Genomic DNA, 20,236 nt, shown 5'->3' with positions numbered 1-20,236 from the left:
AATCTGCCAGCACATTCGAAATCAACAGCATCAGAGGAAGTTTTTGTCTTATTATTGAACGTGGTAAATGTGCAGTTGTAGGAGGCTGAAAAGGGGAGGAGACACCAAAGGAAAACCTGGTTTGCTGTTTTAGTGAATCATTTGGGAAGTTATTTAACATCCGTAGATAAGAGTGCAGAAGGCAAAAAAACCAAATCAGAAAGAAATCAATTTTATACATTTATATATGTATAGAGGCGTGTGAATAGACATCTATTTACACAAATACACATCAAAAGATGCTCTGAATCATTGGAACAACTGCTATCAGTCTCTTTAAAAATGACTATTTAGGAAAAAGAGATTGCACCTCTGGACTGTCATCCAAAGGGGGCAGACAGAGTAAGAAGGATAAAAAGCCACATGGCATTTGTTGTCTAAAACCAGCATAAGTTTTCAGGTTATCAGCCTAGTTCTAGAACTTATGCAAAAACCTAAAGTCGATTTCCTTATTATATTCCAACCGAAATTATCACTGAAATTGTTGCTATGTCACTCCTGTCATGAAACCCATGTCTTCTTATGTAGGAGCTAAAACCCAATACAGAATGAATGTATGTGTGTAGAAATGAAATTTGGAATTCGCATGAATTTAATGATTTTATGACCTTCTTCCCAGGAGGTCAAGTTATTTCTTATTCTTCATTTGAGCAGTTTGCCATCACTCATCACTCTCCTAGGGGCCAGGCTAACTGAGGAAGGCTTAGGTGTAGAGGTATTATTTTGCATATATTGCCTATATAAGCACCACATTATAGAAATTATCTTTACTTTCCAACTTTACATAATAAAATAAGCCATTAAGTTAATACCATATAGAAAATACTGCTTGTCAGGCAAAGAAATGTACATTGCTTTCCAGAAAACTGGGGACATTACATTGCCAATGCCTGCATGAATAATACATGGGTTAATTCAGAAAAACACCGTTTCATTATTTTAAAATGAATAAATTACGGACTTAGAAGGATGACTAAATTTTCTTCTCCATCTTACTTTTGCTTAGTGCTCTACTTTAAAAATGAATATGAAAAAACCATTTCATCCACACAAATAAAACAAGCTAATGCCTCAAAAAGTATTTTTTTCTGACTTTAGACTTCTTGATCCCACAAAATGAAGACACTGCATTTTCTTTCTTCTCTTCATCATATTACCTCCAGAAATTAAGACGCAATATAAAAAGTCTTCAAATTATACATTTGAAAAAGGTGAGCCTACCTTTTATTGTCTTGTGATTCTGTGATTCAGTCTAACTAGAAAAGCCCTTTTTGCATACTGACATTCTGTTTTAGCCTCAATGCCTGATAAAACATGTTCAAAGGAATAAATAAAAAGAATATAATTCTCACGTATGATGACTCAAATTTCTTTCATTTTCTTTCGGAGATTTTGGTTTACTCTGAAGGCCTGTTAAACATCAGTTCCATTTGGGAACTGATGAAAGCATGGAAGAGAGAAAGCAATGCACCAGTAATAAGAAATTAATTTGGAGTTAAAATAAGTAAAACATTCCCATGCAGTGCATTTAGGCTGAGCATAAAGTGACAGCCAGCAGATTATTCTACCGATTTCTAACGCTGGAAATTCGGGTGGCATTTACTAGCATAACCTTTCAACTCTGAGCACATCAATAGAGGCCGACAGTGGCTTGAAATATGATTCCTTGCAGATAGCATATCCTCATTCATCTGACTGTGCTGCTCTGTGCTCCATTGCACAAACAGCGTCTCACCCACTTCTGAGAGGACACTAATAAAAAAGGCATCAATTTTCAGCTCTAGTACTACTGTGATCTCTTTATATGTTCGACATCCAACATTAAATTAAAATGCTGTTATAAATCCTACTTTCTGAATCTGGAATGAGTGTTGGGTTTTTGTCGCATGAGACTGCAGCAAATCTTGTCAAAAGCAAGGAAGCACGTCTTGTTCACTCAGAATTAATGTTGTGGATGAAAGAAGGAGGTAAAAGGGGTTGAATATGGTGAACTGAGGGTGTCAGAGCTGGTGGGGACTGTAGCTTCAGGGTGCCAACCCGGGCAGGGTATTTGCCGCTTTCAAGATATGGCTAATCGAGAATTGTAATGATCAAGGACGAGCTGTGTGGCAGGAAGATTACTGATAAATAAAGAGACAGGCACACATCCCCATCCACATATACCAACAGAAATATTTTAAGCATAAAAAAATTGTCAATTATTCCTCTCTGGCAGAAACATATTTTCCAAACACCAGTGGTCCTGATGAAGCCTCGTGGATTCCATCAGATTTCTGCCACAGAGGTTGCCACGACAATTCAAAGCTCGACAGCCCACTGTGATGTGCTCTCTGGGGCTTATGTCTGTATTAAATAATTTTAAAGTTACAAGAGAAATACCTAGAATTACTGGATGGTGAGGGGACAACATTATTAGAAACTAAATGGTATGGAGTCAAACAGTTTCAGAAGCTTTCTGTGTAAAGATTGTAGGGGAGGAACAAAAAAATCCCTTGCAAGAACAAGGCAGAAAGAAACCGGCTAGCTTTTTCCATTTTGCTAAGGATGGCAACATACTATAGAAGAACAGGAGGGAATTTTTCTACTCTTTCTGATAAAAAGATCCCCGCTAATATAGGTTATCACCTAGAACTCTGTAAACTAAATAGTAATAAGGGTTTCCACAAAGATCCGGCGTGCAGAGCTGCTGCGTTCTTCAGCCTGGCTCGTTCATAATTATGGATGAAATAAAGAGGTGTGTTTGCCTATTTGGGAGGGTGGGGAGGAAGGAATAGGGGAAAGAGCGAGCAGTTCAATATCTGGATCGAACAGAGGAACTTTTTCCCCCAAGGATCCTGCCGGGAGGAACCTTGACATGCACAAAGTCAGAACGTAGACAAAGTTGTCCTGGTGAGAACGATAAGGTCACCCGTGGGATTGCTGAGATTATCTCTGTCAAGCATTCGGACAGCATGAAGTCAAATGATGCATCATGCAGTCATTTTCGGGGGGGGGGGAAATCAATTTCTTCACCAGGTCGCTATTTGCTTTTCAAAGTGCCCTTGTAGGCCTTCACCACCAAGCATTTATCAATTTAAATGTTGTAAATTGATAATGTGCCACCGTGCCTTGTCCTGTTTCTGAATTATTTTGATACTTATTTTTTCTCAATAGTCTCTAAACCTTCAGAGCTTCCACATTCAAAAGGGCATTTTTCTTTGTTACACAAGAAGTGATGAACTTTTTACGATTAGCACAGGAGAAAAATGCAGACTTGCTGAGGTTAAAAACCAACAATAACGACAAAACACAAGCTGCAGAAAATGATACATTTTTCTTTTTAAAAAAAATTAAGGTATGCCTACTTGACTGACTTTAAAAGGGGGGGGGCGCCAAGCAATATTTGGAGAGCTGTGTGTATTCGTTTATTGAAGGAACCCCTGTTATCCTAGTGTTGCATCAATTTCATACACCAACTGAAAAAATGCTAACACTTGGCTCCATTATTATAAGCCCTCTGCTGTGTTGAAATAATACTTGTTTTGTCTTTATACTCTAGCTATCTAGGACGTGATGATGCCAAACAAGAGTAATAACTTGTAAGCTAATATCTTCTTTTTTTTTACCCTGCTAAATATATATATCTATATAGATCTATCTATATATATATCTTTTACAAGCATGGAAGCGAAAAGTATTAACCACATACTAACCTCAACTTGATTTGCATTGAAAAACATAGAATGGGAGAGTTGAGGCTTGCACTATGGAAAAGCAAAAGAAAGACATGGCAGTTGCAAAGCATCTTTAACCTCTAGTGATTTATTGGCCCTCAGCCAATTTATCAGGGGAATCTAATTCTTCTTTATTATTCAAATAAACCACATTTGGCACCATGGTTCCCTTTCAGAATAGCTTCACAAATAGACTGAGCTCTGTCATTTATTTGACCTTGTACTTGTGTGCTGTAGCTGTAATTTTATTTGCCATTCTATATAACAAAGGCAGAGAAACCTAAAATATGGAGATGAACAACAGGACGGGGAAAGGAGTTTATGGTAAATATATCTGCATGGCTTTAAAAAAAAGACAAAATATAAAATGACCATCTACCCCTTTTCGCCTTCACCTCTATAAGCTCTTATAGCTGCAGCCACCCTACCCCTTTCAGCAAGCTGCCTTGAACCAAGCCAATGTGTAACCTTGTAGATAGCATATCTACAAGGTAGACAGTTACCTTCCAGCTGGCTTACGATGGCAAGGAAGTATCTTCTAGCAGGATGGGGACTTCGTGAGAAGAAAGAAGTGACTCATATGCAAGCTGGACACTGGAGGCCATGGGGGGTAATTAGTGTATATTTCAAGAGAGGGCTTAATTGGCTCTAGGGTATTTCCTCATGGTATCACAATGTAAAAGTCTGTTAATTTCCCAGTCTGCTCTAGGACCCATTATGTTTTAAATAGAAATCTGTGTTAACTTGAGAACAGTTTGCTGGCATAGATGTGCATCAGAATCATCATCTCTCCCTCCAATTTCAAGATAAAATGTTTTCAGAAGATAAGAGTCCATTTTTATCCTCTGGTTAACTGAGACCCATGTCCTCTGCCTCTGGCAAATAAAATGTTGAATTTCTCATCAGCATTTAAAAGAAAGTGCAGGATTTGAGTATGGATTAGGGAAAGCTGATTCAAAAGCACATAAACCATCAAACTAGTCAATGCTATTGTAAGTCCTGGATGCCAGAACATCATTCTCAAGATGATCTTTGGCATACCAACATCTGAGAGGAGAAGAATCTTCTGCCAGCTTATGCGATTGGCGATATGTGTGTTCGTGGGTCATTATAGCCTTGTTCTGAATGTGGACTCCAATGGAAGCAAATCGATATGTCATAATCCATATATTAGCCTCCACAGAAATTGTATTTGAGATTTATTTAAATATTTCAGTCCCAGAAGAACTTTCCTTTCCTTAAGAAGTGATACTTCCTTATTTTTATTTATTTAGTTTTTCAATGCACCCTCTAGCTGGGCTCAAGCCCATAATCACATGAGCATGTTGGGACAACGGCTGCCCTTTGAAGCACTGGGCTTGGCGGTTTACCAAGAACAAGTGTATTTACTGTTTTCTCATACCATTGAGTAACCCACTGTGCAGAACATTCTGTGGTGAACATTAAAAATGTTCAGCATCAGTTGGATAAAGTATTGGATTTAGAAAATGTCTACTGTAAGAACCTGGGTGTCAGGTGATATAAAAACTACAACTACCATGCTGGGTATCTAGTTGTTAAAAACAGGGTATACACTGTTAGAACATAATTGACTGTTACTGGAATACTGGGAGGTTGGTTGTTAAAACAATGGCCATCACTGAGAGAAGCCCAGGCATTCTGAACATTGTGTGACTGTTATTTTTTTTTAACTTTTTATTTTATATTGGAGTATAGCTGATTAACAAGGTTGTGATAGTTTCAGGTACACAGCAAAGCGATTCAGCCATACATTCCTTATTTTTGATGGTTGGCTATAGTTGGCTATGTTTCTCTTTTTGCTTTGGTTGCCAGGAAGCTCATAGGTAAATCTGACACTTTATCAGACCATTTATATCCCTTCTTATAAGCCTTTATTGTGTTCTCCTACTATGTGGTAATAGATTACCTACTTTTATCTTTTTTTCCCTTAGACCCTAGTTCTATTTTGCCATTACTTTTTATTGTATATGTTTATGTAAGCTATTTCCTTTTTGGAAAGAGGAGGCTATAAACCAACAAATAAATATTTCTATAAGCTTTAAATCCTATATGGAAGTAGAAATGCTTTTTATTTACCATATAAAGTCTCTTTTGGATTCTTTGGTGACTGAGTCCCTTAACACATTGAAAGAGGTTTCGTAAAAGCTGGCTACACATCATTGCCGCATTTTCAGTATTAGGGAAACCACTCTGTTTTCCTTCTTCATTTTTACTTTTGCCTTTTCCATTTTAAGTAAAGAGCAGAGTTGTCTTTAGCAGCTCTGGACACCATCACCAGATATAAGAAGTCACTTAATCTCCAAGCAAACCAAACTCAGCAAAGATATTTGGGTTTCTTCCTTTAAGATAAGGCCTCATAATGAGTACCTAGGAGTCATTTGACCCAGGGATGCAAGTCAACAGTGCATTTTTCTACAACCTGAAACCATATCTTGGGTGTTAAATGATTATCTCTGGCAAAGTCAAAGGGCTGCTGAAGATGTATCATCATAGAACGCTTCATTCGCACCATCATGACAATATGAAAATATCTTAGAGACAATAAGTGGCAAGCACACATCCTAGACACCCGGAGTTCCATCCAGTAAAAACCTGCTCTGGCTGTCTCTATATTCATGCTACACAACTGAGCTGGGTAGCAGTTTCTCTACTTAGGTTTCTCATGAGCCAAAAAAGAATCCTAATTCTTTCTTGAGAACATAAGCCGTTTCAAAGCCACCATATTTATTTACATGTTGAAAGAAAATAAAACTGAGAAAGATACATCTTGAGAGTTACAAATGCAGACGCGGCTATGCTCTAACAAAATGACACGTTCGCAATATTCTTCAACAATTTCACTGGATACATATTTGATGAGACAGTTACACATTTTCTTGATTTAATGGCACTGTTTAAAAAGGAAAGAAGGGGCAATAACTATATAGGTTCTTTATCACTGTCTAGAATTTGACGGAAGAACCACTGAGTCATAGTTGTAGGACAAAAGCAGAGTGTTTGCTTTGCATTTAATTAAGGATGTGTGTGTGTGTGTGTGTGTGTGTGTGTGTAAAAGACTAAGGAGGTACTTAATTGAATAACTTTGAGTACATTTACACTGTATGTCACCAGTGAGCAGCCCGTACCCCATAACTGAAAGAGGGCACTGAAGAAACTTGGGAAGAGTTATGTCTCAGGACCCCCAACTGCCCTTTTAGAACTTAGAACATTAATTGGGTTGGAAAACCTTTCTCAAAGTTTTAGCATAGATCTTTCCCCTCATTCTTTGGGCATTTCAAAACACACCATGCCCTATCAGATTATTTCCATGTTAACCCAGAACTATTTCTAAATTTGTTTTGAACTCCAAATACACTCATTGGTGTATGCAAAAATCACTTTGTAGTGATTTACCCTTCATCATTTCAGTTGCATAACGCCTGCAGATGAAGACTTCTGTCCCGTACCACGTGGCCTCTACCTGCGCATTGGAACATTTGTGGCGACACTAGACACAACCTCCACAGAGGGCAACAGCCCATTGTGGCCAGCGTCTGCCCCTGGGCGAGTCAAGATGCTGACTATTGATTTGCACTTTACAACCCATCCCATGCAAAGGTGGGGAAGGACTGCACAGAAGTTGCCAGCTACTGTACCATGTCTGCACAGCTGCTTTATTCTACGGAAACCTCAATGATTTGCCTCAGATTTTAGGAAAAGACTGACTTGACGCCACAGTAGAGAAGCAGTGGAATCTATTGCTTTTAAGGAGAAAGCAGCACAGGGTTAAAGCCAAATTTTTCTTGAACAGATGATATTTCAGATGGCCACACTATTCCAGATGCATCAATTTCCTTGAAAATCCAATCCATATATGTGCATATGCTGTGCTGGCAGGAGGACTGACTGAAATGGCCAAAACCCAAGAGCTAATATTCTTTTGGCCAGAATAATGCAATTATTATTTTCCTAGCTATCAGTCTAAGCATACAGAGCCATCTGTTATGCAAAGCAAACGTACACATCTCAATTACAGAAAATGCAGTTGCCTTGACAGAATTTGGATTATACCACTAACCAGGGCTGTAAAATGTGTTTTGAGCTAGTATATAATGGATGCTTTTCGGGAGTTCCCTAATTAGCATTTACCTGCTTAAACTAATTATTCATCCTTCTTCTTCACTGGCTTATTAAACTTTGTTGGATAGTCTGCACAAAACAGATGAATACGGGCATTGCAGAACAACAAACAGTGGGGTTTCCAGTTCTGTACAGTATTAATATGGTGGCGCACCAATTTCAACACTGGAGATTCTCAATTCTAGGTCCCAAACAGATTAAGACAAGGCTTACAGTCTATTAAAAGCCATTAGAAAACCAGAGATTTCAACAAGACGCAAGAATACTAATATCGAGTTGACGGTAGCCCAGCTTCTATCATTTGGTTTGCTCAAGTTTACATACAATAGAACTGCTAGATACACTACAGCCAATAGCTTGCATGTCCTTCAAGGAAGAGCTAATGGCACCCTGCTTGGATTCTCAAAAGCAAATAATTAAATTTGGCAGTGTTTCTCCTCCTCCCCCAACCCTCCTCAAATGCCAGATATGTCTCTCTATTATTTCCCAATGTCTTTCTTGATTTAGCTATTACCCAGCAAACTCACTAATGGCCAAAATGTTCCAACCATGCTGGCTGTCTCCTTAGAGCAGCGCCAACTCTCAGAAACCATGAGTTTAGGGTGAGTCCTGCCTAAGAGGAGAGAGACAAATCTTATCTCCATCTTTAGCTCAAAGGGGAAACTGAATGAGAAGTAGATTATCCAGCTTGGCAGATTATCGCATACATACAAAATCCCTCCCACCGAGGCTGTGTTTTTCTCGTGCCAAACCACCAGATGAAAAGGGTCAAGCTCAGCCAATCACCTGTGTGGGCACAGATACCCAGATGTTTAGCATTTTTATGGAGAAAACATCTGGATAATTAGTGGAACTGCAAACTTTCCTTCAGGGTATTTTGGCATTCTGTAGCTGCAGCCTGTGTCTGGGAATCCAACGAAAGTCAAATTTTTGTGTTCCAGGGGAATGTCAAGAACTGACATCTAGGATTCTTTCCCTTGCCCCATCTGCCTCCATCTTCTTTGCTTTTCACCTCTGACAGACACATGTGGGTAATTAAACCGCAAATAATGAAGGATTATCCTATTTTATGAAATTGTCTTTCCGCATTAGGAAATATTTGCAAAGGCAGCAAAATATGTCCTTGCAGGAACCCTCCCTGCAACACATTTTAATGGTCTCTTTCAGCATTTCTTGACTCCAAATGACTCCCTGTCATTGTGTCAGCTCCCAGGACAATGCAGGGTCCTCCATAAACATCCAGTAATAGGACACAAGGGAAGCACTATAAGTGTGTCCCTCTCCTACCGGGCACAGAGGTTTCAAAGTTCAAAACAACCAAGGGAAGAAACTTCATTTGTTCTCAATAAATTAATAATGATCCTTGGAGGGTGGGGAGAGGGACTAAAGTTTTGAGCACAGGTTGATTCTGAACATTCTGAACTGACATACAATTTTCTCATTGACTTCGTGATCAGAGTCAGGTAGAGCCATTAAAGAATAAATTGGATAATTCACGCTAAAGAGAGTATCTGCTGAAGAAGGAAAGGCATGAGGCTGAAGGAGCCTTCACAATTGCTGTCAAGAATCAAATTGTTTTACTTACTTGCGAGAGGCCTAGGTAGATGGAGACTGTTTCAGAAATGTACAAAAATTTTCCTTCTTGATTTAGTGCAAATACAAAGCCATCCAGGGACTGCAGAAAAAATAAATATATAAATAGGTTAATAAGTATATATTGTGGGGATTTAGTTAATAAGGCATCTGATACAAAGCAACACATAACCAAATTTAAGACCATTTTTTCCTTCATGTTTAACAGCAGTCCTAAGATCTTTACTGCATTATACATGAACAAATGAAAGGTCTGAATTAAGACCACAAGCTCTCCCTTATTCCAGGGACTTCCTTATGTCTCTGTCATTTTGATCAAGATGCATTACATTTATGTATAAAATCAGGTCATGTTGATTTTATGAGATGTTGCCTTTATTTTTTTGGATTCAGTAGTTACTGAGATTAAATCAGCATGATTATTAAATAGCTGAACAGGAATGAAAATTGTAATGGAATAAGAGAAAAAAAAGAGTTCTTATATGAAGAGTAAGTAAAATCACCACTTGAGCTCCTATGGACATCCATAATTTGCTAATTAATAAAGGATTATGCTCTCCTCACTCCCAGTGCCTATTGTGTTAGAACCAATAGGGAAAGTCAATATATTATGGGTGAATGTTTACAGGCTGAAGCCTTACAAACTGTAATCCTTGTTTTGCAAAACTCTGTATTAAAGTTTTATTGTGATAGATCTAGTTTCTACTACAACTCCTGAAATGGAAAGAAAAGAAGAAGAGGGGGTTGGGGAGGAGGAAGAAGGACACTGCACATCATCTGTAACTCCTGAAACCTTAGTCTACTTTTCAAAGGGAGGGCTTCATTTTCAGTTTGATGAATGGTGTAAATCATCATGGGCTCCAACTGTGAGATACCACTCAAATTGAGAATAAATTTGTTTCAACTTCTTGCAATCCAAGTGCATTTTATACATTCCATCATCCTCACGTCTTGTGTTTTGCTTTATTTATTTATTTTTAACCAGGTAGGTTGCACAAGCATTGCTTGCCCAGAGAAAGAAGTTTTAAAGATTAGTGGTATTTACAAAGGCTGTGAATTTGGAAATACAGGGAATCCTCATTGGGAACAAGGTATGTGGCAACATTAAACTAATGACATAATTTTTAAATATAGAAAGGTGGAAGAAGCATGTAAAATTCAGGTAGAAAAATACACTGCCTCAAATCTCAGGAATAATTTCAGTCTCTTAAAATACTGAACTTTTTCAGAGTTATATATGTATAACATACATATATATGTATTTAATATATATGTATATATTAAATACATGTATTTATATATGTATGTATCTCTATGGGAATATGTGTTTGTGTGTGTGTGCATGAAATTTGGATTCCATGCTTCCTGATCCTTTTTCACAGCCCCACTGGTCAGAAACTATGGGTAGCACCCAACCACCTCCTTTGATTTAGTGGCTTCTGAAAACAATTCAAAAGTCACATTGTATTGCTCCACATAAAAGCAAATCACACGATAGACAAGGTTTTGGTCAAGACAGTACAACAATAAGAGCTTACATTTATTAATTAGCTTACATTTATTATGTACTAAGCAGTTTGCATGTATTGTCTCTTTTAATTTTCACAAGCACCATTTGAGGTAATTATATTATTATCCACATTTTACATACAAGGAAATTGAGGCTTAGCGAAGTTAGGCAATATGCCTGACCCTAGCAAGTGATGAAGTTACGATTCAAACTCAGACAGTCAGACTCATTCACTATACTGCCTTGCCTTCCACTAAAAATAAAGATCCTCTACTGGATACGAGTACATTAATGAAAAGATAAATTGGATAGCATTTCTGAAGTTAAAATATTTGTATTAAGAGGCAGCCTGTAACTTCTTAAAAATCATCCCTTGTTTTTGAATGATTTGTTCCAATGATAGAATCCTACCATTAGGAGACAAATGAGAAACGGGATGACAAGAGAGTTCATAAGTCACTTCCACAAGAGGTCACCGGGTTACCTTTGCTCTGTAATATCTCCCTGGAAGCATCTAGAGGACAGGGAACAAAACACTGTCTAAGAGAACTGGACTCCTTATCTTTGACAAAACTGTCAAACCCTCTGGAGCCTTGTGAGAGCCAAACTTTCAAGCTTCAAGTGTGGTGCGATGGTAGCTTACTTGGAACCAAAAGCGCAAAAGGATAGAAGTTTCCTTTGTAGAAGTTTGGGAAGCCTCTCATTTCAACATGTCTTCACCTCAAGCAAGACATCTCCTAAGGATGACTCATGAGGATTAAGACTCTCTCTTTTGAACTTCCCCAGGGAGAGAAGGGCCTGGTAAGGTTTTCCATTCAACCTAAGAGCCATGGTCTGGTATATAATCACAGAGAGCTGTGTAAGCCATCTTCTCAAACCCTAAAATGCTACTATCAGATTAGAGGGACACACAGAGAGAGATCACAAGAGAACTTCTATGAAGACAAGTGACAATCAGAAAGCTAAATGAAAGCAGAAGAAAGGATTAATGGAGATGGCACAGAGATGACCCCCTGTAGTCTAAACTCTCATTTTTCAAGTGAGGAAATGTCAGCACAGAGAGGCTAAGTGGCTGGGTAAGACCATACAGCCAGCTAGTGGCAGAGCCAGGATTAAATATGCCGCCTCCCACAGTATTATTAAAGCACTGATGATAGTGTATCATCCTGGTCGGCTTATTCAACTCCCAAGGAGACTGAATTTCTCAACAGCGAGGCAATGTCTTATTTATCTTTAGCCAACACTTAACAATTGTTCAACTAAGACTTAGTAAATCCAATTCTACCTCCAAGCCCAAAGCTCTTTCCCTTACATCACACATGCTAGAATTGAGTAAGAGAAATGGCAATTATTTCCTCCAGGAGTTCTGTTTATGGAGGTATTAGATTATTTGCAGATTCTGATGCCACAGATGTCTAACATAGTCTGGGATAGCTCCTGACATTTGGAAGATCAGAGTTAGACTGTATCCTTTCATAGTCTTCCAAAATACCCAGTGCTATTCATTTGCCACGGACACACATCCTTTACTTTCTCACTGAAAGGGATTATGATTTTTTTTTAAAAGTAGGTTCATATCTCATGTATTTACTAAAATACTAGAGGAAGTTTGGGCACCACAGCAGGGAAAAGGAATATCTGGAGGCTAAACATCTGATACTATTAAGCAGTGGCAATCTAAGAACTGGCCAGTTTTGTTTGGCAAAAACAGAAGCTTCGACACATGTTCCAATTTCCTGGTGAGATTAAAATGAGGCTATGTCTACATGACTCAAAGCATCCAGTCAATTCAATTAAAAATAGCCAATTTGGTGGGGGGAAGAAACAACTAGTCAGATTAGTTGTTTGTCGTTGCAAAGATAAACAAAACAAGTCAGTTAACCATATTTTTCACTTTTATGCTTATCATTTCAGTCAATTATATCTATAGTATGAGATGAAGATCAATAACTCGGTTATAATTACGTTTCAAATAAAGAATGGAATATGAAACCAGGTCTCCAGCAGGTTGGCAAGGTCGCTCTTCGCATAGCCTTCTGATTCAGGGTCATCCCTGTCTATAGTTAGCTGTATTTTGCTGCTTAGAAAAATTTTAAGAGTAACATCAATATTGGTTTAATGTGGGTGTCTTAATTTTAAAAGGTGGGAGGAGGAAGGAAACATTCAATTAGTTAGTCTTGGGAACCGAATACGATTAATCTGAAAGTTTGGTGGAAATTTAAAAAATTTTGAGTCAAGAAAGCTGCTATATACTGAGCTATTTCAATCACTGCAGGCTACCTTTTAATTTTTTTTTTTTTTTAAACTGCCCACTGTTTTCAACAGGCGCCAATTAAGATTCTGGGGTCAAAGGGTTAATTACATCTTCTTACTCAGTATGTAGAATTTTCTGATTATTAACTAAGGTTGGATTAAGATGAAAAAGAATCTACACAAATGTTAATGCTAGTCCCTCCTTGAGAAGATTTATTATAAAGCCATGCTGAAACCTATCTGCTTTCCTCAAAGCAGATTGAGAAAAAAAATCTTAGAAGAAACAGTAAAACAGACATTTTCAAGGCATGCGAGTGTCTGACTCATCAAGACAGTTTTCTTATTACTAAAACCAGTTCTTAGCCATCTCGACAGGGCTGTTGGGAGATTTTCTTTGTCACATCCCAGTAAGTCTATGAGGTATGTGTGCAGCAATAAGGCTTGGATACAGAAGTCAGGAGCTATAACATCTCTGAATAATAATGCCTGTAATTATAATTTATATCCCCTGACATCAGTGTAACACATAAAGTGTAAGGCACAGTTTCTTAACCCCAAAAGCTGAGTGCCTCTAACAGTATTTGTCAAATAATGATGCTATTTCTTTCCAGGGTATGAAACTAACTATAGCTTCATGATTGAAGGTATACTAATGTTTAATGCATTGTGCTAAATGGATTTATATTCGTCAAAGTCGTTTTATCTCTGCTTTCTTTTTTTTTCCTGCATATTTCACTGTAGCCAAATTTCAGAGTGAAATCTTACTATGGTGCCCTTATAGAGACAATTCTCACGTATAGGACTACTCTGAAATTAGTGGTTTTTTCCTACTACATTCCAATGTAGAAGAGGAAAAAAGAAATCACCCCAAACTCTTTTCCTATGACCTAACTCCAGTTAGAGTGAAGAATTACCAGTAGGCTAGGTTATTTTAATGACAGATTATTTTAAACTAAGCCTTCACCATCTGTTCCACCCCCTAATTATGAATGCAAAAAGAACATATTTCACAATTACATCAGTAAAAAAGTAAGATATACGTGATTTAAATGCAAGCGTGTGCTCCATGTCCTATGCACTATGCATCTGCGATGTTCTTCTACTTCAGGCTTAGGTTATGGAGAAAATACCCACCCGTGATAAAGTACAGTCTCTGACACGCTCAACGTTCCCTCCAAACCCAGCGTTTTTCATTGTCCTGACATAATTCTGTTAGGACAAGAGCAGAACATGAATTTGAGCACAATGCTTGCCAGCCATTAGATACGGGCATTTTATAACTGCTACAGTGGCCTCGCTGTTAACAAGGAGAGACTGTGTGAGAAAATCACTTCTGCAACCTGAGCAATGGGTGAGCATCGGGAATACGTGAGCCTGCCCTTGAACCGCATCTCCACCATCATGAAAGAGTGAAGAAGCCAAGCGCAAAAGAAGCACGGTCTGGAAAGTGAGGATGGGGCCCCAATACTTATCTTTCCACTCTGTTTTGGCAGCAGATAAAAGAGTGAGGAAAAAGCATTTCTTACATTTTTTGGCCTTTGGATACAATAACACTTTGATCGAGCTCATTAAAATGCCATGTTGCCCTCTGATTGCACTCAGGAGGTGATCCTGTACTGCTCACGCACACACATGTGGACTCCCGGCAACCTCGAGGAGAGCCTGGGATGATGCCCAGAATTGCCCACGTGTATCTGTTTATGGGGAAGAAAATGTTTTCCAAATTTTGCCTTTGCAATCTGAGTTTTTTTTTTTTTAACATCTTTATTGAAGTATAATTGCTTTACAATGGTGTGTTAGTTTCTGCTTCACAACAAAGTGAATCAGTTATACATATACATATGTTCCCATATCTCTTCCCTCTTGCATCTCCCTCCCTCCCACCCTCCCCATCCCACCCCTCTAGGTGGTCACAAAGCACCAAGCTGATCTCCCTGTGCTATGCGGTTGCTTCCCACTAGCTATCTATTTTACATTTGGTAGTGTATATATGTCCATGCCACTCTCTCACTTCGTCCCAGCTTACCTTTCCCCCTCCCCGTGTCCTCAAGTCCATGCTCTAGTAGGTCTGTGTCTTTATTCCCGTCTTGCCACTAGGTTCTTCATGGCCTTTTTTTTTTCCCCTTAGATTCCATATATATGTGTTAGCATACTGTATTTGTTTTTCTCTTTCTGACTTACTTCACTCTGTATGACAGACTCTAACTCCATCCACCTCATTACAAATACCTCCATTTCATTTCTTTTTATGGCTGAGTAATATTCCATTGTATATATGTGCCACATCTTCTTTATCCATTCATCTGATGATGGACACTTAGGTTGCTTCCATAGTCCTGGTTATTGTAAATAGAGCTGCAATGAACATTTTGGTACATGACTTTTTTTGAACTATGGTTTTGTCAGGGTATATGCCCAGTAGTGGGATTGCTGGGTCGTATGGTAGTTCTATTTGTAGTTTTTTAAGGAACCTCCATACTGTTCTCCATAGTGGCTGTATCAATTTACATTCCCACCAACAGTGCAAGAGTGTTCCCTTTCCTCCAAACCCTCTCCAGCATTTATTGTTTCTAGATTTTTTGATGATGGCCATTCTGACCGGTGTGAGATGATATCTCATTGTAGTTTTGATTTGCATTTCTCTGATGATTAATGATGTTGAGCATTCTTTCATGTGTCTGTTGGCAATCTGTATATCTTCTTTGGAGAAATGTCTATTTAGGTCTTCTGCCCATTTCTGGATTGGGTTGTTCGTTTTTTTGTTATTGAGCTGCATGAGCTGCTTGTAAATCTTGGAGATTAATCCTTTGTCAGTTGCTTCATTTGCAAATATTTTCTCCCATTCTGATGGTTGTCTTTTGGTCTTGTTTATGGTTTCCTTTGCTGTGCAAAAGCTTTTAAGTTTCATTAGGTCCCATTTGTTTATTTGTGTTTTTATTTCCATTTCTCTAGGAGCTGGGTCAAAAAGAATCTTGCTGTGATTTATGTCATAGAGTGTTCTGCCTATGTTTTCCTCTAAGAGTTTGATTGTGTCTGGCCTTACACTTAGGTCTTTAATCCATTTTGAGTTTATTTTTGTGCATGGTGTCAGGGAGTGTTCTAATTTCATACTTTTACATGTATCTGTCCAATTTTCCCAGCACCACTTATTGAAGAGGCTGTCTTTTCTCCACTGTATATGCTTGCCTCCTTTATCAAAGATAAGGTGACCATATGTGCGTGGGTTTATCTCTGGGCTTTCTATCCTGTTCCATTGATCTATATTTCTGTTTTCGTGCCAGTACCAAACTGTCTTGATTACTGTAGCTTTGTAATATAGTCTGAAGTCAGGGAGCCTGATTCCCCCAGCTCCATTTTTCGTTCTCAAGATTGCTTTGGCTATTCGGGGTCTTTTGTGTTTCCATACAAATTGTGAAATTTTTTGTTCTAGTTCTGTGAAAAATGCCAGTGGTAGTTTGATAGGGATTGCATTGAATCTGTAGATGCAATCTGAGTTTTAACCATCGAGCATTGTGTAGAAACAAAAGCCTTATTCTTAGAAAGCATCTAAGTCAAGTATTTTTTCTCAAAGTGGAGAAAAGTGCACATCAATGGTGTGGGCTTTTATTTAACTCTCAGAAATCTCTCAGAGCTTTCTGGCTCCTGTGTCTTTTCTTTAGTCCCCTCACTGGCAATGAGTCAATAACATGAAGGATGATAGAACAGGTTCATATGATTATCACATACCCAAAGCTACATATTCCCCAATCACAATGCTAAATTGGATTAATTAGGCCAAATTTGACTATTTTCCCTTTAAAAAAGAATTCCAGAACAACAAACCTTGACACTGCAAGACACCTTTCCTAAGAGTTTCCTGAAACACATAAATCCAAACATCTTAGGTGAGAAAATAGTGCAGAGAGACACAGATGGCCTCTCTTCAGTTCTTAGAGGAGAGGTACCAGAATAAAAGGGGAGATGTTGAGCTAGTGAAATGTTACAACATGAAAAGAACAAAGACATATGCTTTCTGAGCAAGGAGATCAGGTTTTGCCTCTGCTCATTAAAATTCCATTTCGTGGAAGCTGTGTATCAAAGTGCTGACCTTTTTTCTCTGGGATGCTAGTTCAAGCCTTACATCCAGCCTTGAGGGAGGTGGATTTCTTGATTTGAACATCCAGCCAAATGGACAACGGGCTCTGGTATAAAGACAGGGTGCGGCATTTGGTAGACTCACACGTGTCTGTGTCTCTGAGCCACAGGGGGCGACACGCAGACCCCACATTATCTGTGGCTTGTCCCAGGGCACTGGGACTCCACCTGAGGCAGAACTGACCATGTGCTCCTTCTGCCTCAAGAAGAGGATTCCCACTAGTTATCCTAAGGCACAGATATCCACTGCAACGTTAAAATGTCTCCTTTTTGTGTATGTGGTGTATTAATTTATTGAAACATAGGCTTTTCAGAATCCAGGAGCTAATTCCTTATTGTGCATCCTTCTCTTTGAATTCAGAATTCTCTTTCAAGTTAAAGGAGGAATTCCCGGGTCGGCAGGAGTAATATAAGCACTACGTCGCATTGGTCCTGAAAGGTCTAAAAATGGCACTGCTTTGCTTTGGCTACACATGGAACTTGGTTCCAGGTGTCTTTCAAATTGTCTGAGTTATACAAAACAACACACAAAAAAGAACAGATACTAATAATTGTTGGCATCCTGTGGATCACAGATGACTGTAAAATAGGGAATGGTCATAATACACACACACATATATAGATATACATATAATATATATCAAATATACTATTATATATCATATATAATATATATTATATTATATATAGGATGTCTTAAGCAATGCTCAGTTCACTCAAATATTCACCAAAGAGGAGAAGGAAGGGAAGGAAACTAATATTTGTTAGGGAAACTATTTAGCCCAAATGGGAGCTGGGTATTATTTAATCCTACGTTACAGATAAGGAAACTGAGGCTCGGAGAAATTAAATACATCGCCCAATGTCACACATCAACACGTGGTAGATGTAAGAAAGAAGGAACCTCCTTTTCCTCCTGCTACTGGGACTACCAAATGGGGATTTTAGTTGTTTCACACCCCATCACAGCTGCTAGGAATCTATGCTTCCTCCAGCATTTCTTTCCACATAAGTGAGTCTCACACTCCTATTGTTGCAGTGTGATGCATTCAGAAAACACCTGTTGCACCAGGCCTTCCTATGCACCAGGCCTGTACTAGCTGAACGAAGACCAACTCATGAGTTATGTTCTTAAAGAAAATTAATCTGTGGGACCCAAGACTAAGAAAACAAGTAAAGTTGGAAATTAACTTTATAAAACAAAAAGCAGCAAGGCAAAGGCAGCTTAGGACACCCACCCTCCATACCTGGTGGGTACTCTTGTCTGATATTACCAAGCTCCATACCTCTAATATGCTGTCTTTGGGTTGGAAAAGGCATGGATTAATGGAATTTGTACTTTTTAAGCTTTATTGAGATATAATTGACACATGAAATTATAAAATATTTAAAGTATATATTGCGATGACTGGATATACATATACATTCCTCCCATCTGGTTAATTAACACATCCATCACCTCACATATTTATCTTCCTGGAATTTGTAAATGTCCAGTCAAGAGACTACAGCCCTCAAGGAAATTCTCATGCCTTAGAGGAAGAGGCTAATGCCTAGAAATAGAGAAGGGACCCCAGTTAATAAATAACTGCTAGGAGAACCACACCTCCCAACGGCGACTGCCAGGACAAGACTTGAGAACACTCACCAGCAGGCCATGGAGCTGGCCAGCGCACTAACCCCATTTCCTGTCCCAAAGTTTTTCCTTTAGACTCAGAGGTTTTTCCTTTCTATACTATTTTATATAGAAGTTAATATGAAAATAAGATTGATTTTGTAGAAATTTATTTTATAGTCACGTTTGCCTAAAAGTACATCCTCAATGATGCGAGGTAGACCCATATTGCTGTTTCTGTTACGGCTGATTATGACATGAACTGGACTGTTTACTGGGCAGTGGGTAACTTTAAAGAACAGGATATTTAAAAGAAAATGATAAAATCTTTGTACATGTAGTCCTTTAGGTAAGGAGTTTGTGTCAGAGGTAGTAACAATGATTAGAGAACACTGTAATGAATTTAGCATATTAAAAGACCATTTAGAGACCTTAGATATTAAACTGGTGCATTCACATATGAGCTTCATTTCAGGAAACAGTTACTGATATCTCTAGGGAAAGGGTATTAAAAACATTTGTACTGAAAAGAACTTAATTGTTACAAATATAGTTGCCACGGACCAACTGAATTATGTCCCCCCCACAACCCCTGTAAATTCATATGTTGAAGCCCTAAACCCCAATGTGACTATATTTGGGGACCAGGTTTTTAAGAAGTAATTAAGGTTAAATGAGGTCATATGGGTCCTAATCTGATAGGACTGGTGGCCTTATAAGAAGAGAAAGAGAGAGCAATCTCTCCACAGGCAAGCACCCAGAAAAGGCCATGAGAGCACACAGCCAGAAGGCGGCCATCAGCAAGCCAGGAGTAGAGTCCTCACCAGAATGCAACTGTGCTGGCACCTTGATCTTGGACCTTTAGATTTCAGGCTATGAGAAAATAAATTTCTGTTGTTTAAGCCACCAAGTCTATGGTATTTTGTTATGGTAGCCTGGACTAAGATAGTAGTTTAGAAATTCTGGTGGGGGAAAACGCTTGGGCCATGAAAACCTTCAGTGTCAATTTCAGGAAATCATTGTAACTAGATTCTCTGCTCTTTATTTTATGTATCATTCATGTAATTAATAATTAATTTTTATGAGACCCACATTAAGCTATAAATATGATGGACTGCTAATAGCAGCATTCAGTTCTAGGAATCGACAGTGCTTATTAGGATTGTTTTTGAAATCTTTTTCAAGTAATTGCACCTATTCTGTACCTTATATTTACAATATTGATATCTTTATATTGGT

The 20,236-nt window shown here is 38.4% G+C and overlaps 1 protein-coding gene across 2 annotated transcripts in view; it reads right to left on the bottom strand.

Moving 5' to 3' along the window:
- The window catches only part of NPAS3 (neuronal PAS domain protein 3), an 864,939-nt gene that overhangs the window by 233,952 nt on the left and 610,751 nt on the right, over positions 1-20,236 (bottom strand). For both annotated transcript variants that reach the window (XM_036844032.1, XM_036844033.1), the window contains exon 4: positions 9,478-9,567. In XM_036844032.1, coding sequence (XP_036699927.1) covers positions 9,478-9,567 — 90 coding nt within the window. The remainder of the gene's footprint in view (positions 1-9,477; positions 9,568-20,236) is intronic.

The sequence above is a fragment of the Balaenoptera musculus genome, chromosome 2 (genome assembly GCF_009873245.2).
Source record: "Balaenoptera musculus isolate JJ_BM4_2016_0621 chromosome 2, mBalMus1.pri.v3, whole genome shotgun sequence".
Taxonomy (NCBI): Eukaryota; Metazoa; Chordata; class Mammalia; order Artiodactyla; family Balaenopteridae; genus Balaenoptera; species Balaenoptera musculus.
The sequence above is the reverse complement of the archived record's forward strand: the minus strand, read 5'-3'. Positions and strand labels throughout refer to the sequence as shown.